This window comes from Bombus terrestris, chromosome 15 (assembly GCF_910591885.1).
Source record: "Bombus terrestris chromosome 15, iyBomTerr1.2, whole genome shotgun sequence".
In the NCBI taxonomy this organism is placed as follows: domain Eukaryota; kingdom Metazoa; phylum Arthropoda; class Insecta; order Hymenoptera; family Apidae; genus Bombus; species Bombus terrestris.
The window spans coordinates 4,899,717-4,921,208 of NC_063283.1; the positions used below are offsets into that span (position 1 = coordinate 4,899,717).

The window sequence follows — 21,492 nt, forward strand, 5'->3', positions numbered from 1 at the left end:
TTTTTCTTTTTATACCAAGATCTACATAAAAATGTTACGTATAAGCTATATTGGTACAAATTAAAACACTAGTATTTTATAACGTTTAAAATTCGCGCCAAATATATTGAACTTGTTTCGTAACTATGTTCGTGATGTTTCAAGGTAGATACGCAATGTGTATGCAAACGTGTTTTGAGGTTAGTACTTCACAATGCTCGTGTGTTGCATCTTATGTTCGTGCATGTTATAAAGATAAATAAAGAATTTTTATATTGCCGACAACTATACAAATATACAAAATGTGTAAGATTTATGAATTACAAATCATAAAGTAAAATTTTAAGATTTGTAAATTTATTTCCAAATGTTATGTTACATTTGCAAATTTTAATTTTATGTCAATTTAATTAGCAGAGGTTAATGAAATAAATGACATAATTAATAATATCAATCCATCACAAAAAATACCACAAAAGGCATCAAAACTTGGCTTGTATCTTATTGGAATAACAGGTAATATAATAGAAAATATGTTACGGAATGTAATTATATTAACTTCCATAAATGTGATTCATCTATGTTATCTTTTAGGAGGCATTGCGACAGCTATTAGTGTGATATGTATTCCATTTGTGAGTCCTGCCTTTCGCAAAATATGTTTGCCTTATGTACCAGCTACATCTCAACAAATAAGAAATGTATTGCAAGCTTTAGAAGGACGTACTGGTTCTTTGATTGATCTTGGAAGTGGTGATGGGCGTATAGTAAGTATTGTCTTCATATAGTGTAAATATTGAATTGTTAGTAAATACAAATACAGTACTATAATTTTATAAATAGGTCTTTGCAACAGCAAAAGCAGGATTTAAAGCCCATGGAATTGAATTAAATCCTTGGTTAGTATGGTACTCTAGACTAAAAGCTTTAATCACAAGTTCATCTTTGCAGACAAAATTTATAAAACAGAATTTATGGAATCATAACTTGAAAAAGTATGATAATATTGTGTTATTTGGTGTCGATCAAATGGTAAATTTTATATATTATTTTTTATATAGCTTCTCTTGCACAATGTAATTAATGTAGTATATATTTTCAGATGAAAGATGTTGAAATAAAGTTTATTAAAGAGCTACAAGAAGATGCTGTTATAATTGCTTGTAGGTTTCCACTTCCTACTATAAGTGAAATAAAAACAATTGGTGAAGGTGTTGATACGGTTTGGATATACAAGATTTCAAAAAGTTTAAAATAGTATAATTAGATATGAATTTTAAAATATTTATAAACATTGTAAATATTGCATAATTATAAATAAATTACTCTGTATAAATCATGATACATATCATAAGTAGATAATAAATAAGCTTTTTGTTTTATAAAATTTATATGTTGATATCTATATGCATTCCTATCAGTTAATTAGATATTTTACATTTATACAACAAGCATAATTATATTCATACAATTATATTCAATTTCGTAATTATTCATTTGTTTAACTGTATTGTAATACTAGAAACTTCTCAAATTTAAGTTTCAACATTTTTAATATTCTGCAATGAAAAATTGAGCTAATAAATTTAAAAATCCAAATATTGGAATACTTGTATGTAAAAGTGTAGAAAATATTGTTAATTTTTTTTGTTGTTTCAAAATTGCCAAGTATAATAAACTTGGTAAAGTAAAAACATAAATAAAACCACTTAAGGCACCTGTATATCGTATTATTGTACCAACATATGGTACAAACACTGCAAATAAAATGCATATAGATACCAAAATAACGTTAACTAGAATAACACAACCTGTATTAAATGTCTTACACATTGATGTAAGTAATTGAACACGTAACATGTACGCAAGTAACGGGTAAACGGTTAATAGTTGGAAAAGAAGAACAATTCGAGCACCTACTGTTAAGCCATTCCATTTTTGAAAATTATTCAACAAATTCTGTAAAAAAGATTCAGTTTTACTTGTTGTTTTCTTTCCTAAGGGTATTATACTTTGAAGGTTAATTTTAATATTTTACTTACATCTTCAATGCATGATTTGTTCAGTGGAAAACATATATAAAATACTACACCTACTATAATATAAGTTAGAGTAACCAATAGATAGGCTATTGAAAGATCTCTTCCCTGTAATTAAAAGATAAAACTTTTCAGTAGTTTAATTATATTTATGCCAAAAAGGAAGTAAAATTATTTACATTTTTACTTTGATCATGATTGTTCTGCATCACAGTAATTATAATGTTGTGAATGAAAAATGACAATGCTAACATTCCAGAAAGTGCAGGAAATGAAAATTTCAACGTCCAACTTATGCTCCACTCTATTTCATTCATATTAATACCCCATGAGTACGATTTAATCAAAACAAAGGTAATCAAATATATGATTGACATGGTTCCTATGATACATACAAAAAAATCATAATTTTATAAATCAAATGTGACTTAAAAAAATATTAAATCTACAAATCATTTGCATACATACCAAGAGAATTAAATTTTGTAAAAAAGGTGGGACTATTAAAATTTAAAAACGGAAAAATTAATAAACCAAGGAAAATAGGAACTGTTTTATACAGATCCCAAATTGGTCCTAAAGTATTATATGTATAATCATGAATTATTAAATTTGTGCTATTATAAATTATTCTTTTTGGGCATAGTACTAGAATTAAAATAAATAATTGACATTAATCTTTCAGTGTATATCATGAATAAAATATACTTACCTTCTGATGTATATGAAATATTATCATTTGTATAGTACTGGGATACTCCGACTAAACTATCTATAAAAAAAAATATTATTCAATTTTTTTAATGAACTTTACATAAAAAGCAAAGATTTATGCACATTTACCATATATGAAATTTACAGAATTATATAAGAAATTAGACATTAGAACCCAGTAAGCTATAGTTGCACCTATTAAAACTGTAATGCTAAAAACTTTGGCAACATATTCTGCCCACTTGTTAAGATATATCCGACATAATTGAATTACTTCTATACCTTTTTGCCCACCTAAAACATTAAATTATTGTAAACATATTGTTGTATTAGTTTCCCTAAACAAAAAGAATTAAGTATTTTGTACCATAATATTTATGTACAAGTAGGAGACAATAAGCAGTATATAGACATAAACCACTCATCACAAGTATTAAAATAATACCAGGAAAGAAACCAGCCATTTGAATACCCCATGGTATTGTTAATAAGGAGGAGCCTAATATTGTGTTCCATATTGAAAATCTATAAAGATATGAAATTATATAATTACAAATAAATAATATTCTTTAAAGATTCCTATTAATCATTAACTTAATCTGTTATATAAAATATATAAAACGAAAAAAACAGGTATTTAAAAGTTAAAAAATGGAAAGTTGCAATTACAAAAAAAATTAAGCAAAATATATGTAGGTTAATGATATAAAATTTTGTTATGATAGTGTTGGTTGTGCTTATAAATAAATTGCATAACTTTTTATTCTTTATTTAGTTTATAGTTTAGTAAATATTGTTTAAGTTAATACTACAACTACCAATGGCTAAAAAGATATATGTATATTGCCAGGAAATTTTACAGAAGATTATAAGAAAATTCCTTCTGTAAATTTATATAATTTTTGTAAAAAATTATGAATTGGTAATTTTGAGAATTTTGATAATTTTAGTATTAATGTTCATCAATATTCAATCATAGCATCTCATGTGGTTCCCTTGTTATTCTTCTTAGGTACCAGCTACGGGCATTGACCTTTCGGGTGGCCGTCTGTTGCCCAGGCAACCGACGGAGCACTAACCCCTTCTAATGTAAGTATACTGTGTAGTCGTCGTCATCACAACCACCCAATGGTGGTCGAAACGTGAGCGACTGTTAACCATATTAGTTTGATACTCTTTCGTTTTCATATCTTAAAATCATGCATCCGCTTTGATCTTTTACATTCTTCTTCCCTCTTTTTTGTTTATTTAAAATGGAAGAAAGGCAACATATCAATATGTATAATTTAAAGTTTCTTTGTTCTATTATTCTACTGTGTTAGGTGCGTGTTTTTAAGATGTGAGAACGAACGATGGTGTATACGATTTTAAACATTAATTGAAACATTGTATAAATAGTAGTGGAAATTAATATCATAAAAACAAGTTTAATATCCTTTGAGATCTTATTTTGACGAAACTTAGCGAAAGGAATTTCGATTTATATAGGTAAGTTTTCTTAATATGATATATGTAATAATAGTTTACAACAATGAAATATCTAACTTGTCAAGAATTATTTATAGAATGGATGATGTTTAAATATAGTATCCTAATTAAACATTCCTTTGTTTGCTTTTAAATTTTGAGTTCATAATTTTAATTTGCAGAGCTATATTGAAGATTTAGTGAATGAAAAGAAAAGATCACAAACAATATGTAATAAAAAAGCATAAAAATGTTATTGTAAATACAAGTTACTTTTTATATGCATGTATCAAATGAGAGGTGAAAAATGATGGAAATGATATATTTCTTATAAGAAACAAGTTAGTCTTTCATGTTCAAAATGCATACAGGCATTTCTGATGCAAGATTTCATTTTTCTCTCATCATCAACCTACTAAAAATACGACTACAAAGAGATAACAAAAAATTTATGAATGTGATTAGATTTCTGAATACTGTACTAAGAGAATTGACCCAGAACCCTTTCTTGATGATAACATGATAGCTGATAATAATTTATAATTAATACTATATTATGCTATTGATGCAAAAGTTATTAATACAAGAACGACATTAACAAAAATTTTCTTTTGCTGATTGGTAATCATGTGAAGCATGAGATTTTAGAAACATTTTTGCATAATAGTATATTGGAAAAACATTATTGGATATTAAGAACTAGGTATTATATTGTTACTTACATTGTGACTAGAGAGCTTTGTTTTGATTTAATATCCTTGCATGTAGCTTCTTCAGCTTCCTATTGCAATAAAATTAAGATAACAATTCATTTATAATTTGTTTAACATAGCTGTTCGTATCTATGTTACTATATATTTAACAAAATAAAAATAAAAATGTTACAATAAATTATCACAACTATTTCAGTGTCAGTAAAAATTTTAAATAAGAATATGTTTGTACCAAGTAGAATTTTATGATTGCAATAGAATTTAACTAAGGATAATGAATATTATTTCTTTCTATATTATTCTATATTATTTCTTTTATTTTAAAGTATCCAACCTTGATATAAATATTATATACTGAAACATGCAATTTTATATTGTTTGTGATGTTCTCACCAGATCAGTATTATGGATTTCATAACATCTATCTTGTTTTACGTTTAAGGAGGAGGAAGTGTTTAATACTAAAGGTGTAACTAAAGTATGATTTTCAGCAAGGGGTGGTGGTCTCTTTGGTACTACAGTAATGTTAGAATGGTGACTACAACTTTCTAAACTACCATACCTATGAAAAATTGACTATAATAAGCAATTATTATCAATAATAATATTAAAAATGATACTTAGCAGAAAAAGTAATATTATTTCATTTATGAAAAGAAGTATTGTTAAAGGATAGTAAGAAAAAATTGATACTTGAAGTAGCTATTTGTAGGAGTGCTGTCTAAATCACTGGTTTCAGAATCTTGAAATATACTGGGATCTATACTAGTATGTGATCCTGAAGAGAATAAAGGTGCACTTTCAGATCCACTATCATGCTGTATAATACAAGATTTCCAATCATTTTTACATCTATACATGTTATATTTAATTTATGCATATACATGCATGCCATATAAGTGGAACTATCAAAATAAAATATATGCGTTATTAATCATTTATCCTATAATTTTTAATTTTTTAAAATTATTTTTCTTATTATTTATATTTTTTATTATCTTTAATTGATAATTTAAATACCATAAAAATTACTTACTTGCAACGTTTATCAGTGTGTTCAAATGTTAAATTTCACACTAAAACTTGTTGAAATTCAAATTTTGCGTATATTCGTTGTTTATAATATTATTATAATATTTTTGAAAATTCGTATAGGCATATTAAAAGCGTTGATTAGAAATTGAAAGATATATTTATATTTAATTAAAAAATTTCACTTATTTTTGAGATACTATGTGATTACACTATCAATGATACAACCTATGATACAATTTATAATACAGCTTTCACGAGCGAAACTTGGGGAGAACTGTTGTTTTAAACAATTATACGTCTGTTTTGTAAAATCGCGTACTTATATCAGGCATTCTTGACATAATAAGCTCCCTCCTCCTTATTTTTCTTCGCTAATGCTGATCGTCATAATAAGTAAATCATCATCTACGCGTGCGTGTACTTTTTACTCGACTTTTCTCTCTACATTTTCGTATATTTTGAAAAAAAAGTTGCCGAATAACAAGATACAACGAATTTAAATATCGTAACGTATTTGGAAAAATAGTTCATTTCTTCTGTGATATAAAGAGCAGACTTCATTTCTGAGTTACGCAAACGTTAGGTGTATATATATATATATATATGTGTGTGTGTGCATGTATGTGTGTATATATATATCCATTCTCTATAATTTTTCTCTCTAAAAATTAAGTTTTTAAATGTTGTCTAACAACCTATTATACCGATAATATACTAAATAATTATTTCATAAACATAATTGTTAATTTATAGTATTATTTGCAAGTCTATACATCAACAATTTTACGGAAATCTTAAAGCAAAAATCGCAAGATTCTAAAATTAAGACAAAAGTCGTCCAGTTTTAAACATCACACATTTAATTAATTATTATTAACACGTTGATTACCGTGGTCATCAGTAACCCACGTTACTAAATCTTTTAGAATGATTAATATAAGAGAAATTTCATAGGCCAAATAATTCTCAACAATGTAGCCGACTTGGATAATATTGTCAGAGATAAAGTACACAAATACAATATAATATTTTGTGCAAATTAAGTATTATGGTGTAGTATATTTTAAACTATTGTGGTTCCCAGGAAAAAATATATTATAATATAAATATAAATATATTTTATTTAATTATAATAATAAAGATACGAATAAAATTCACGTGGATCAGAATTATTAAATGAATCGTTCCTCATAAATGAGAATATTATTAAGGAAGTTTGTATGCGCTCGACTTAAACTTATTTGTTTAAGACAATCGAGAATGATAAGACTCGTTTAATTTAGCATTTTTACCCATTTTCCGGATTCACATTATCCGGAAACTACTACTAAAATCAATAAAGACATCGATATAAATTATAATCATTGAAATTATCAGATGTTTATGTTCTATTATCAATTTTATACGGTATAGAATATTAGTGTATCGCGTTTGGAAGAGCTATGTTCTTCATAAAGACAATATTATTAGAGAGTGGTAAAGCGCGGGCGCAATGTTTCAAAGATGGTTGACCCATGCCCTTGTGTGTCATTGGTAGGCAAAGTTCAGTCTGCTACCAAGCGTCGAGGACGTGTTATGAAATTCTCAAATCTGATTTTTCTCTACTGTTTGAGTTCAGATACGAATAATTCCATTTTATTTCAGTTGATATCACATTAAGTGTAATATTTGAAAGATGTCAAACGCAGTGTCGAGCAAAATTGTAGAAACCCGAATATACGATGGTCAAAAGCCGGGTACGTCCGGATTGCGAAAAGCGGTGCGGGTATTTATGCAAGAACATTATACAGAAAATTTCATTCAAGCAATATTGCAAGCTCTAGAAGAACAATTGCCTGGTAGTACGTTAGTTGTTGGTGGCGATGGAAGATATTATGGAAAAGATGTGGTTAGAAAGATCATCAGAATTGCTGCAGCAAATGGAGTAATTTACTTAAACTAGATTTACATTTCGTTCATTTATATATTATGCTTCTTTGTATTTTATTTCATTAAAAAACTATTATCTCTAATTTTATTATTTTAATTTTATTATTATAAATGACTATTTGTTGCATTAGGTAAAAAGATTAATAATTGGGCAAAATGGGATACTTTCGACTCCAGCTGTGTCTACCATAATAAGAAAATACAAAACTCTAGGAGGAATTGTTCTAACAGCATCTCACAATCCTGGTGGACCCAATGCTGACTTTGGCATTAAGTTTAACTGCGAAAATGGTGGTCCTGCTCCAGATAATGTCACAAATAAGATTTATGAGATTACTAAAGTGCTCAAGAATTATAAAATTATACCTGATATAACCATAGATATAGACAAGATACAAAGTACTACAATTCAGGTGGATGGAAATCCATTTACAATAGACATAATAGATTCTGTGAATGATTACTTAGAACATATGAAAGATATATTTGACTTTTCTAGTATTAAAACATTATTACAAGGAAGTAACAATCGTCCTCCTTTTAAAGTTCTTATCAATTCAATGAATGGAGGTACGTAAAAGTTATATTAATAAATTTAATTCTTTGATACATTTGTTAAATAATAGTTAATCACTTCTAGTTACTGGTCCATATGTAAAACGAATATTTAGTAATGAATTAGGTGTCGATGACTCAAGTACTGTTAATGCAATTCCGTTAGAAGATTTTGGTGGGCTTCATCCTGATCCAAATTTAACATATGCCAAAGATTTAGTAAATGCTATGAAAAATGGTCCATATGACTTTGGTGCTGCTTTTGATGGGGATGGAGACAGAAATATGGTAAATAAAATAATTATTTGGTATAGAAAATAACTGTCATGAAAAATACAAATTTATGCTCATTGTCTTTGCAGATACTAGGCAAAAATGCTTTCTTTGTTACACCTTCTGATTCATTGGCTGTATTAGCTGCTAACTTAAATTCAATACCATATTTCAAAAAGACTGGTATTAAAGGATATGCTAGATCTATGCCAACAGGTGCTGCTATAGATAGAGTTGCAGCAAAAACTGGTGTTAAACTTTATGAAGTACCCACAGGCTGGAAATATTTTGGTAATAATATTAATTTTTGCATATGTTTTTACATTACGTTTTAAACACATGAAATTATATTTTATCAATAATGTTATGCTATTAGGTAATTTAATGGATGCTGGTCATCTATCACTTTGTGGAGAGGAAAGTTTTGGCACGGGTTCGGATCATATTCGTGAAAAAGATGGAATATGGGCCTCTCTTGCATGGCTTAGTGTAATTGCAAGTCTTGGGAAGTCTGTAGAAGATATATTATTAAATCACTGGCAGATATATGGCAGGAACTTCTTTACAAGGTATTATTTTTATTATATTGTATATCATTAATTGTTGTACTCTGTTTTGCAAATTATATTCTAATTTTATAATTTTATACTATATGAACCAGATATGACTATGAAAATTGTGATTCTGAAGCAGCAAACAAAATGATGCAACACATTGAATCAGAAATGGAGAAACCTGGGTTTGTGGGTTCAAAATTAACATCTGAAGGGAAAACATATGTTGTAAAATTAGGTGACAATTATTCTTATATAGATCCTATTGATGGAAGCCAAGCTAATAAGCAGGTATTGTATTATGATTCTACAAATTCCACATAAAGTAACAATATATCATGACAGTATAGGTTACTATGCAATTTTGTATAACAGGGATTAAGAATTTTATTCCAAGATGGTTCCCGTATAATTTACCGTTTATCTGGTACGGGAAGTTCTGGAGCTACTATTCGTGTGTATGTTGATAGCTATGAAGATGATCCAGCATCTTTAAACAAAGATGCTCAAGACATTCTTAAACCGTTGGTTACTATTGCGTTAGAGATAAGTAAATTACGAGAATTTACTGGTCGTGATGTACCAACCGTGATTACATAATACTAATGATTCTTGATCGTTTATCGTTAACAAAGATATATAAAACAAAGAAAAAAGAGATTGTTTTACATTATAAGCAACTTAAATAAGAGAAATGTCATGCCTTGTATAATGACATTATGAGTTGCAATTATTACGTAAAAGATCGTTGCATAAATACATGAATCACAAGTTCGATAACATTTTTCCTAAAATTGTATAATATATAGATAGAATTGAAATAATATTCAGTAATATTTTTATGATTTCGATATGAAATATTCGAATATTCATCGTAGTAATAGAACTTGTTTTAATCATTAAATACTACAAAAAAAGTTTTAGTGATATAATTCATAATGTCGCGCGTACAACTATTAGATATTAAATAGCCTGACAAAACACCCAATATTATAAAAATGAACGGCAGCGTATTTCATACTTTTTTATATAAAATTTTTCAAATTTTTCAAATTTTTCAAATTTTCATTTGATTATAAAAATCTTTCATATGGTTGTTATATTCAAAATTAGTTTACAACAAAAATATACTTATGCGTAGAAAAACCTAAAAGAATGTAAAGTCAGTAATAAATCTAAGATCACGCGTATCTTTATACGTGGAACTGTTGTTTGCCAAAGGTGTTCAAGCATGCATAAAGATGGAAATAGTTTAACCCTTCGTTATTTGTATAATGTTGCATAAATTTATAAAAAATGTTCGCTTAATGATAATTTGTAGATTACATTAAATATTAATTTTACAGCAGAATTGTTTTATATTATAAAAAATATTAAATATATCTAGGATTGAATCTTTTCATGTGTAAAATAATAAAGAATCTGGGTATATGACATTGTACAATTTTTATCGAAGGGTTAACAAAAATATATAACTTCAATCATAATTGAAAGTAGTATGTTATATTATTCATTTTTAACTATATTTTAATTTGTTTTATGATTGTTTTTTTAATAGGATGGCAGTTGCTCGTTTTAATGAAGTAGGATTTGAAGTTTGTTATAAATTTCATAATATTGTTTTTGTAATACTATAAAATAGAAAAATGATTTCTATTATTTTGATCTAATTTATGTAAATGGAGGCACAGGATATAACAAAATTTATGTAAAATACTTTATTTAAAAACAGTTGTATCTAATATAAGTTACATGTGAAAGATGTAAATAATTGTAAAATGTTAATTTTTATAATCAAAACAGAACATTTATTTTCGACAAAATATATTCAAAACATATGTAACTTATTTTTTATTATCTATAATTGATTTATCAAAACTTTATATTGTAAAATACTTTCTATGTAAAAATGCTTAAAAGATACAAACATTAAATCTCAAAAGTAAATATTTTTTAAATATTTAGTTTTGTATATAAATACCAATTTCGCTCAATGAAAAATGTTATTAGCTTTTTACGTTATTGCTGTATATTTTTACTAGCCATTCTTTATATTGATAATTATTTCAAATATCGTCTAATATAATCATTTAGTTCTATCTCTTACTTATTTATATAGTGTAAACAAAATAATTATGATATACATTTTTTGTTCTATCCTTTAATTATAAAATGATATACAAATTGATAAATTAAACAAAAAGCAAGGATGCGTGTAGAAAGTGCTGTTTCAAATTTCAAATAATCATGAAAGAGATATTTTTCGATATCATGATTTAACGAAATTTGAAATTATGAATATATTATTGTAGATTGAAAATTTCTGCCAATAAGGTATTCGGTACATTATAATAATATCATGTTATTGATATGAAATAAATATAATTTTTAACAATATTGCATTAAATGGATATATAAATGATTTTTATATAAATCTGTTTTATTTTACAATTTTGTAAATTATGCCGAATATCTTATTAAAATTAATTGATAGAATAGGATATGCCTAAAAATTTGTAAAAGTAAAATCAATAATAAGATTGTGAAAGTATAAGTGATAAATGCGAGGAAAATATAAAAAAGTTAATTGGTATGTGTAGCCAAAATTTATAACTGATACGATCAATTGAAAAGATATTATATATCTTATGATAAAAAAAAGCAACGATAATTCTGTATGCGTTACTTCTATTAATGTAATATTTTCAAGTGTTTTATTTTATTCTTCTATTTTCAAATATTATATTCGCAATGGAAACGAAAGTATGAAATCGAAAACATTGTTGAAACCTGATTCTAAAATTTTAATTTATGAAGGTATCAAATATTCATGAGAAGTGTATCATTCATCTTACATACATTTATTCACATTTGCATATAAAGTTTTAAATAATGGCAGTATGCAGCAATACATATTTATGGAAATGGAATGCATCCATAAAATGAAATTATGATACTGTATTGATATATTGGTGAAAATTTTGAACACATTGTAACTGCAGCACTTTTTGAGAAAATTTCAAAAAGAATTTTGTAAATAGTTGAAGGAAGAGGGAGGATACTTGGGGACCTGAGTCGACGCAATGCCCATTCTATTTCATAGTTACGTCACAGAAATATGTGAAAAGAAAAGTAATTCATTTATACTCCACATCTTTGCCATTTCATTATTAATTTGCATAACATTGATTACTGATAATGAATAGTAATACATTAAAGCAAATAAGAAAAAAGTCTAATATAACAAAATTGAAATATAATTAACATCCTAACTGCCCTATCGAATATAACTGAGTTACTTTTTAGATAAAAAACTTCTCATATTTTATGATGTAACATGAATATGTAATATGGTAATGTGTCATAGAGACCAGCAATGACTGCCGATTTTAATGTAAATTAACATGTAACATGTATATCATATTGAAATACTAATTATTCATTGTAGGTATATGAATGAGTGGTTCTCCATAAACACGTGATCTTAGATTTTAAACAGGCAAAGCTATTAATTGTCAAATTATCATATGGATTTTTTTCGTTTATTAACATCTCTTTTATTTGAAAAATTATGTAATTACTACCCATATTTTTACAAATAATACTTATTTAATCGATGATAAATAGCAAACGCCAGTATAAGAGATGTTTTTAAACGGTATCTATCACTTAAAACGCGGTATATCATTTCTGTAAGTTCTGTATAATGAAATACGTGCGTTGTTCGTTGTTAAAACAGTTTTTTTATAGCATACTAGAACATAAACAGCCTGAACTTGAATAAAAATATGGATGTATTTGAAATCGAATAATTAAAAATTTCATAATTTATACCTTGTGATGCGATCAATATGATTTTTAATAAATCAATCTTTACTAAACGAATATATTATTATTACATAAAATTGCTTTTTTTTTAAACGTTTTCATTTCCGGTTCGATATGATTTGGGATCCAAAATGGAGAATTCTTTTAATATTATAGAAGACGAAAATGTTAACGAAGAATACTCTAGTTTTTGTTCTTCTTGCAATTCTCTCTTCCAATCTATACGTAGTATCGGAATACCATCTTTTCATGAATTAAATGATGAAAATAATATAATATCGCAAATTGAAAAAGATGAAGACATTATAGAACATATCGATACGATAACTGAAGAAACTGGGAACGTAAATGAATATACGTCGGATATTAAAGAAAAAACATTTGTTAAAAATAACAACAATCCTACTAAAAATTCGGTGATACCAATGGAATTTCATACATATAGAAAACAAGAAACTAACAATAATAATGACAACAAAACTGACTACTCTGTAACTAAAAAGATAAAATATATCGAATTATTATATAAAGTAAATATAAATATTTATTATAGTTATTTCTATTAAATGTTTAAAATTCAAAAATAATTTAAACAATAACATAATTTCTAATAACGCAACATGCATTAATTAGGATTTACAAAAAAGAGAGAATTATGTTACCTTACCTGATGATAAAAATAAACCTTTCATATTGATGAAAAATAATTTGGACGATATATTTAATTATGAAATGCCAAAAACAAAAATATTAAAACTTACAAGGAAAAATTCATCAATAAAATATGTATCATCTAGTAATGATTATATTGTAGAAGATATTCTAAGTCATCGTAAAAAGATACTAAAAATTATGAAATCAATATTATATCTTTGGTAAGTAATTAGTGATATACGAATATTTTCAAAGTTCTTAATTTATTGTTTCTTTTTAGTAATTACATGGATACAATTCGTGAAGTTATATTTCAAGAAATTCATATGAAACAATCTCAAAAATGTCAGAAAGCAGTTCTTAAGGACAATTAAGTTCTATAGATATTAATTAAATGATTTATTGAACATATAATTATTTTTTACGTATGAGAATTTTAATAGTAGTTATTAGAATTAAGAAATTTTGGTTTTAATATCTTTAATAGATTCATGCCATATCAAAATCATCTCTCTGTAACAAAACAATACATAAAGTAAATGAATGCGTTAAATCTAAGTAAATATAAAATACTATAGAATATGGATTTATTACTTACAGCATCATTGTATTCCAATATATGTTTCTTAATAGCAGACGTATCTACCCAAGTGACAAAATCTTCCAAATTCCTAGAAAATAATATTTACAAGAATTATTGTCACGTATGTCAATTATGGGCTGATTGCTTTATTTTGTTTATTTATATTATTAAAAAATATTTATATTTAATACCTTGTTACCAGAAATGCTGGATCTTTTACAACTTCTACGCCAACTCTAACATGACCTTGTTCTATTAATTGTGTTGCAATTTTTAAATTTTGGCTCATTTTATTTCGCACCATAATAACTGGCAATCGTCTTTTGCAAAACGAACTTGCACTCACTTTTTGTGTTAGTGACAAATCCCATTTTGTATTTATAAGTCCCATTATATATAACTTTTCCAACAATAATGCACTCTGTTCTATTCGAAATGGATGATCTGCATCAATTTCTTTAATTTTTTCCCCTAATTCACGAATTTCCCGTGATAGCTTATTATACCTGAAATAATTAAAAATTTATTATTTGTTTAACGTAAGAATATAGTACAATCGTTATTTAATTAGTAATGTAATAATGGACTTACTTCGTATAATCTTCCCTTTTTTGTATTCGATAACGTTTCAAAATTTTCACTTCGTGTAGATTATTATCTGCTTCCCATGATATAAAATCAACCTTTTTCAGCAACTTCTGTTCGTGATATTTTAATTTTCGTACCATGATGAAGCAATTGTTATAGCTATCACGTATAGGACACCTTGAATATACTTTGTTTTTATAGAGAGGTTAGAAGGTTAGAAGAGGTTAGAAGAGGTTAGAAGTTCATATAAAAGGAGGCCAGATCGTCATTTATTTATATAATATTAAAGATGATCAAATATATCATCTTATATTAATTTAAGTAGGTAGAGACCACTCTTTAAATATTTTTATGAAGAAAGATATAATGATCACAAATTAAAACACATCATATATTCTCTTTTATTCAATGATTAAAAAGGTTAGATGTAGTAATTAAGAGTTAAGACTGATACTTGTTAGGTTTTATGATATAATAATTAATAATGGATAAGAAAAATCATAAAGCAGAACCTGGAGATGGCTTACGCTCCTTGAAGAGTACAATGTTATTTCGTGCAATTAATTACGAATTATATGTTAGACCGGTAAGATTACGCAAAAAATTAAAAATATTAATGGAATTATAAAAATCAATATATCTAACTGAATATAAATATATAGTAATAAAATTAGAATAATTAAATTTATTTTCCAGAATAAAGTAATAATGATTTTTGGAGCTATTGCAATGTTCAGTTGTATAGGATATATGGCTTATATGCGACGTAATTCTGATAATACAAAATATCTTGCAGTTACATCTGATGGGTCAATTGATTCAAAAAAAAAAACATCAAAGTGGACAATGTAATTTGCTACATTTTATATGCATTAATAACAATTATATGTTTAAGAATTTACATTACATAAAATACACAATTATTATTTATATATTCTTTATTTCAATACTAATTGCTAATTAGTTATTACTCCTTTTCTGTGTATATTTCAGTGATATGTAAATAAATGTACTTAACAATTTAACATCTCCTGTTAAAAGTAGTCTGCTGGACCATTCATATTTTTCAGTTCTTATTATATTTAAAATTTAAAACTCATATAAATGCACATTAGTGTAATATTATTTGGTAATATTTATAAGTTCAGAAAAATTATATGTTTTATAAAATATGAGTTGCTTTCTGTATTACATTTATTTTATATAAATACATAGAAAATTAACTTTTTCATTGTATATTCAAGTTATTTTGGCAGTATATAGATAGTTCAAAATTTAAAATATAGTTAGGTATGCTACAATGAACAATTTTTATACATACAATTATGATGTTACAACGAATGCAGAAAAATATCATCTAGATATACATATTTTAAAATACGCTAGGAAGTATAGATGCTATGGAACAAAATCCTAAAATTAATTATGTTCATTCTACCATACCCCGTTATAATTTGTATGAAAATTTAAGGATTCTGAATTTGGTCCAGATTCTTGAACAAGGTGAGTTCGAAGCTTAAATTACATAACAATGTGTACTAAAAATATATGTATATATTGATTTATATGTAAATATTACAAATGTATATAATTTTTCTTTATTTGATTTATAAATGTTAAATGTATTATATTTAATATATAGAAATTTTAAAAAATTTATTACATGCATTGAATTTTAAAAATCAAAATTTTTTAGAATACTTGTAAGTGAAATACAGAACATTATTATGATACACTAATTATATGCTTTATCGATTTCTGTTGAAATCTCTATTTTTCAAGTTGTATAAGTTTTAGACTACTGGAAGCATTTAGTATACAAAAAATACATTCTACTTCTTATATAGCAGAAGAGGTTATAGCATCTATATTAAACGGAAGTTATATGCTTTTTCTACAGCATTTCTTTGTTTCTTATATTCATTTCCTATAGACATTTACTATAAGAATACAACTGACTTCAATTCTACATACAAAAAATATAGTGTTTCAATTTGCTTTTATAAGCATGGAAAACCATAATAGAACAAGATAGTAAACAGGAACTAACTGTAGTAATAGATTGCATTGAGTTATAATAATTTCGGATATTAATTTCTGTAAATAAACCGCTTATTATTAAAATAATAGAAGCCCTATTGTTATTTTTAGATTTTAAGTTTTATCAGTCATCAATATTTTCGTTAATAAATTGTATTTATATATATTAATTTATTGTTAAAGATATGGTATGTACTGAATATAAGATACTATATAAAGATAATATCTTATAACGCATACTCGTTGATAGAAAAATTGTGTTTAAAAAATATCCTTGGAAATACGTAAAAAATATTTCCATTTTTATCTATAACGAGGATAATTACTTAGAATGTAAAGTAGTTTTAAAAATTTGGTCTCATTTACTAACAATATCACTGATATGATGTGTATATGTATATATAGTTCTGAAATTATTTACAAGATTATTGTTACATATGATAATTTCAAACTTTAGTTTTCTATGTAGTGTATATGATTTATAACCATCTCTTTAACAAGGGTTTTAAAAAACTCTTGTTCATATTAGTTAAAGAATAACATTATTTGAAAGCAGAGCTTATTAATGAGCTTCTTAATTATATTAAGATTGTAAAATGCATTAAAAAATCATTTATATCAAAATGAACTTCTATTGTAAATATTCTTATTTCCCTACAAACTATTAAGCTCAATGAAAATTATTTTAATAATAAGCGATTGCACTAACACATGTATTAAAATTTGGCAATTCATAATACTTTGTTGATACTTTGTACTTTCATAGACAAGGCGATTCCTAACAAAATGGTTCAATTTCTGTACGAAATAAAATTTACAATTTATAAATGTATAAACAGTAAAATTTTTTAAAACAGAGAAATTTTTGACTAAATAAACATTGTGATGAATCATATTAAGCGGAAAAATTATAACAAAAACGTACCAAAAAATACCAATATAGTACATTTTTATAATTCTAATATAACTTCAATGCATATAAAATATTGCCATATTTTAACGACCTTCTCAATACTTCAATAACAATTTATACTTATTATGATACGATATCTAATCATCCAACCTTCTACTTGCATGAACAACTTTCCTTATTTTGTGGATACAGTAGAACAGTCTCATAAATCGCACTTGCCACATAATCTAAGTTAGATTCATTGAGTCCACATATATTTATTCTACCGCTTCGCAACATATAGATATGGTAATTATTAATTAAACACTCAACTTGTCTCTCTGAAATGATGATTAGTAAGAGTCATTAGTAAGATAATGATGAGATATAGAATAAATATGACAAAATGGTTTCATTGAGTACTTACCTGTAAGACCTGTATAAGAAAACATCCCAATTTGTTGAGTAATATGTTCCCAATTACCTGGAGTTCCTTTCTGAACTAATCTTTGATACAAACTCATTCGCATTTCCTTTATTCTTTTGGACATTGTGAGAATATGATCTTTCCTGAAATATTTTGATATTTCAACTTAGGGATTTTAAACATGTATTGTAAAACGAATTAAATTAATTTTATCCTTTACACCATACCATTGTTTATAGAGGTCTGGATTCTGCAACACAGTTGCAACTATTCTTGCTCCATGATTAGGTGGATTACTATACATTCCTCGAACAATCAAAGTTAACTGAGACTTAACCTGGGCTAATTCTTTTGTATTAGACATAACAACTACCATATTTCCAACTCTTTCATTGTACAAGCCAAAATTTTTGGCAAAGCTTTGTGAACACATGAATTCTATTCCACGTTCTGCAAATAATCTTACTGCATATGCATCTTTATCTAAATCACCAGTTGCAAAACCCTATAATAAAATCTTTTTTAAAATTATTTCTTTTATATTACTCTTAAAATTATTCTACTCTAAAAATAGAGAATAATATACATTATTTATAATACCTGATAAGCAGTATCGAAAATTGGGAAAAGTTTTTTCTCTTCTATTACATCTCCTATCTTGGCCCATTGCTCAGGAGTTGGATCACATCCAGTAGGATTATGTGCACATGTATGGAGAATAATTACAGAATTTTCTGGAGCATCTCTAAGATCTTTAAGCATTCCTTCTATATCAACACTACGAGTTTCTGGATTCCAATATGTATATTCACATGCTTTTTTAAACCCTCCATTTACAAACACAAGTTTATGATTCTCTATATATGTAATATATATTAAATGGAGTAAATGTTTATTTTATTGTTTGAAAAATCTATTGACACTTACCCCAAGTCGGTTTACTGTAATAAAAGGTATCATAGTGTAGAACGTGACTTAAAAATTCAGCTATAATACGTAATCCTCCAGTACCAGATAATGTTTGAATGCCAAAAGCACGACCTTGTGCAATAATAGGAGAATCCGCACCCAGCAACATTCTTGTTGCTGCTTGGCTGAAAGCATCCAATCCCAGGACTGGAAGATATTCATGATTTTGCAATTCATCTGCAGCTAATGATTTTTCCACTTTTCGAACAACTGGTAATACCCAAGGTTTTCCTTCAGATGTACGATAAGCTGTAAATATAAATTTATCATAATTTTCGAGAATTATTTCGAGTTATTTAATAATCTCGTATCATTGTTCATTGCTCAAATAACGATTAAACTTTATTACAGCTATACATTCATATTTGTGAGATACGTTATATAATCATCAGATATTCTGGAGGTCATCCAAAAGCAGATTCATTACAATATGAAAGAAATACAAAAAAATTTCATCTCAAAGGTTGACATTTCATAGATATTTCAAATGTTTGTTTTTAAATTTTTTAAATTATTAAAGAAAATTTGTGCTATATTTACATTTGCTCTCTACGATACCAAATATGAAATGAAATATATGCAACATACCTCCTATAGATAAATTCACTTTTTTTTCGTAAGCATCTTCTATGAATGCTTTATGAAGTGCAAAAACTTCTATCGGAGGTCCTAGTTTTAATCCACTGAATCTCGTATTCATCTTCGGAACGTTTAAATATCGGATGATCAGATGTCTATGCAGCGATGTAAAATGAACGTTAATCTGACTATGTCAATTTATATGGAATAACAAACACATTTACAAATCTTGTAATCGCTGTATGTGGGCAACGTTATTTGATTTTTAATGTTAGATATTACGAATAATAATAAATTTCAAAGATCCACGTTTAATGTCATGAAAAACGACATAATGCAACAACTGCGCGAATTTCTGGCGCTAATGAATTTAAATTGACTTTGTACGTGGTATTTAACAGATGTGATGTTTAACATGCATTCATACACGTCAATTATATTCTATGTACAAATTTTATTTTCGAAATATAAGATAAATATTTTAAAATATATAAATAAATTATATATAGTCATAATTATAAACTATAGATATAAATAAAACAGAAAAAGTTTTTAATTATTCGTTGTTTAAAATATGCGAAACAACATTATGAATATTATGAATATTAAATTCTATATTTTCATATAAAAAAGTATACATTATTTACAAAATATCAAAGAGTAAGGTTATATTTGTTTTTTAAAATAACTAAAATTGTATTTTAACAAGAAATTTTTTTACAAATTTCACTTAGATAAATGAAATATTGGAATTTCTGTTTTATCGATTAATCATTTTTACCGTTATGAGCTTATTATTGCTGTAGAGGTCGCCAGTTCAAGTGTACCATTATTTGAACGCATAGATGTGTAGTTTGGTCGATGCACAAGTATGCAACACAAGACGCGATTGGCAAGTAGCAGCGGCATACATTCTATTGTAGCTTAGTTTAGTCGAAAGCTGAAGAGTGAGGTATATACGTCGTGTGTTAGTTGCTGTGCTAGTTATTACGTTTTTTTCTGTTGCATTTTTTGTGTCCATGGCTGTATACTATCAAGCTACAAAAAAACCATATCAGAGTAAGTAAAAACGCGAATTAAAAACATTTATCTTATTACAGTTTATCTTTCCGATTATAATTAAACATTTTAAAGGGATGCTGTGTGTTATCGCGATAGTACTGTATCTACAACGTTTTCATGAAAACTGTTCTTCGCATTAATCATAATTTAATTTTTTAAAGTAGATGATATTACTTCATTTAATCATAGTTCCCAATCATTTAGTCACCGTCATAAAGATTGTTAATATATTGCATAGAAATAATGTGAGCTCTATATCGAACGATTAATACAGTTATTATTAACGAAGTAAATCTTGTAGTATCGTGACGTAACTGTATTTGTCGAAATGAACTCATTATTTGATTTTATTGTTAAATGGAACATTATATTTTTCTAATGTATGTACTATTTGTTAAAAAAATTGTTATTCTCTGTTATTCTCTTCTCTGATAATATTTAAGATAAACAAACAATAATGTTTGTTGAGATATTTGACAAAATTTCTCTGTTGTCAAATTCGGCTAAATTTGGAATATTGGATCAACAGGTTTTACTTATCCTCTTTCGTTGCTTCGTCTCAACATAAGCAGGTCAAACATGAAATGAAGTGTGAAAAGAGAGCAGATGAGG

The 21,492-nt window shown here is 26.4% G+C and overlaps 8 protein-coding genes across 12 annotated transcripts in view; 5 read left to right on the plus strand and 3 right to left on the minus strand.

Moving 5' to 3' along the window:
* The first annotated feature begins 135 nt into the window (after positions 1-135).
* Positions 136-1,366, plus strand: LOC100650621 (ATP synthase subunit C lysine N-methyltransferase). The gene is made up of 5 exons (XM_003401492.4): positions 136-285; positions 394-495; positions 574-746; positions 823-1,011; positions 1,082-1,366. The coding sequence occupies exons 1-5, from the start codon at positions 282-284 to the stop codon at positions 1,235-1,237; spliced, it is 624 nt and encodes a 207-aa protein (XP_003401540.1). The 5' UTR covers positions 136-281; the 3' UTR covers positions 1,238-1,366.
* Positions 1,085-6,091, minus strand: LOC100650379 (sodium-coupled neutral amino acid transporter 9 homolog). Its single transcript, XM_003401490.4, has 11 exons — positions 5,949-6,091; positions 5,606-5,817; positions 5,306-5,474; positions 4,922-4,980; positions 3,100-3,257; positions 2,862-3,026; positions 2,731-2,790; positions 2,487-2,666; positions 2,198-2,400; positions 2,022-2,126; positions 1,085-1,938 (listed from the first exon to the last, which is right to left on the minus strand). The coding sequence occupies exons 2-11, from the start codon at positions 5,770-5,772 to the stop codon at positions 1,531-1,533; spliced, it is 1,674 nt and encodes a 557-aa protein (XP_003401538.1). The 5' UTR covers positions 5,773-5,817; positions 5,949-6,091; the 3' UTR covers positions 1,085-1,530.
* On the plus strand, positions 3,863-13,089 carry LOC100650132 (phosphoglucomutase). Of its 3 annotated transcripts, none has more exons than XM_012317406.3 (8): positions 3,863-4,220; positions 7,592-7,871; positions 8,008-8,446; positions 8,517-8,719; positions 8,794-8,995; positions 9,081-9,273; positions 9,366-9,549; positions 9,634-13,089. In XM_012317406.3, exons 2-8 carry the CDS (start codon positions 7,623-7,625, stop codon positions 9,856-9,858), a joined length of 1,695 nt encoding a protein of 564 aa, XP_012172796.1. In that variant the 5' UTR covers positions 3,863-4,220; positions 7,592-7,622; the 3' UTR covers positions 9,859-13,089. The 3 variants fall into 3 exon arrangements, with proteins under 3 accessions (XP_012172796.1, XP_012172797.1, XP_003401536.1); XM_012317407.3 differs by lacking the exon at positions 3,863-4,220 and adding an exon at positions 6,397-6,530; XM_003401488.4 differs by lacking the exon at positions 3,863-4,220 and having other exon boundaries at positions 7,487-7,871.
* Positions 13,090-13,216: 127 nt separating this feature from the next.
* LOC100649641 lies at positions 13,217-14,230 on the plus strand. The gene is made up of 2 exons (XM_048412729.1): positions 13,217-13,616; positions 13,720-14,230. Exons 1-2 carry the CDS (start codon positions 13,218-13,220, stop codon positions 13,963-13,965), a joined length of 645 nt encoding a protein of 214 aa, XP_048268686.1. The 5' UTR covers position 13,217; the 3' UTR covers positions 13,966-14,230.
* On the minus strand, positions 13,985-15,473 carry LOC105666586 (U3 small nucleolar ribonucleoprotein protein IMP3). The gene is made up of 4 exons (XM_012317404.2): positions 14,915-15,473; positions 14,515-14,829; positions 14,339-14,411; positions 13,985-14,253 (listed from the first exon to the last, which is right to left on the minus strand). Exons 1-4 carry the CDS (start codon positions 15,049-15,051, stop codon positions 14,230-14,232), a joined length of 549 nt encoding a protein of 182 aa, XP_012172794.1. The 5' UTR covers positions 15,052-15,473; the 3' UTR covers positions 13,985-14,229.
* LOC100649599 (small integral membrane protein 8) lies at positions 15,373-15,936 on the plus strand. Its single transcript, XM_003401483.4, has 2 exons — positions 15,373-15,497; positions 15,608-15,936. Exons 1-2 carry the CDS (start codon positions 15,396-15,398, stop codon positions 15,761-15,763), a joined length of 258 nt encoding a protein of 85 aa, XP_003401531.4. The 5' UTR covers positions 15,373-15,395; the 3' UTR covers positions 15,764-15,936.
* Positions 15,832-20,209, minus strand: LOC100649476 (aspartate aminotransferase, cytoplasmic). The gene is made up of 6 exons (XM_012317405.3): positions 19,828-20,209; positions 19,198-19,488; positions 18,871-19,127; positions 18,498-18,775; positions 18,271-18,413; positions 15,832-18,184 (listed from the first exon to the last, which is right to left on the minus strand). The coding sequence occupies exons 1-6, from the start codon at positions 19,937-19,939 to the stop codon at positions 18,018-18,020; spliced, it is 1,248 nt and encodes a 415-aa protein (XP_012172795.2). The 5' UTR covers positions 19,940-20,209; the 3' UTR covers positions 15,832-18,017.
* A 499-nt stretch (positions 20,210-20,708) lies between these two features.
* The window catches only part of LOC100649004 (protein draper), a 28,581-nt gene continuing 27,797 nt past the window's right edge, over positions 20,709-21,492 (plus strand). For 2 of the 3 annotated variants that reach the window (XM_012317400.3, XM_048412372.1), the window contains exon 1: positions 20,709-20,877. The gene's annotated coding sequence lies outside the window, so the exon portion shown is untranslated. The remainder of the gene's footprint in view (positions 20,878-21,492) is intronic. The other variant, XM_048412373.1, reaches the window with a different exon arrangement.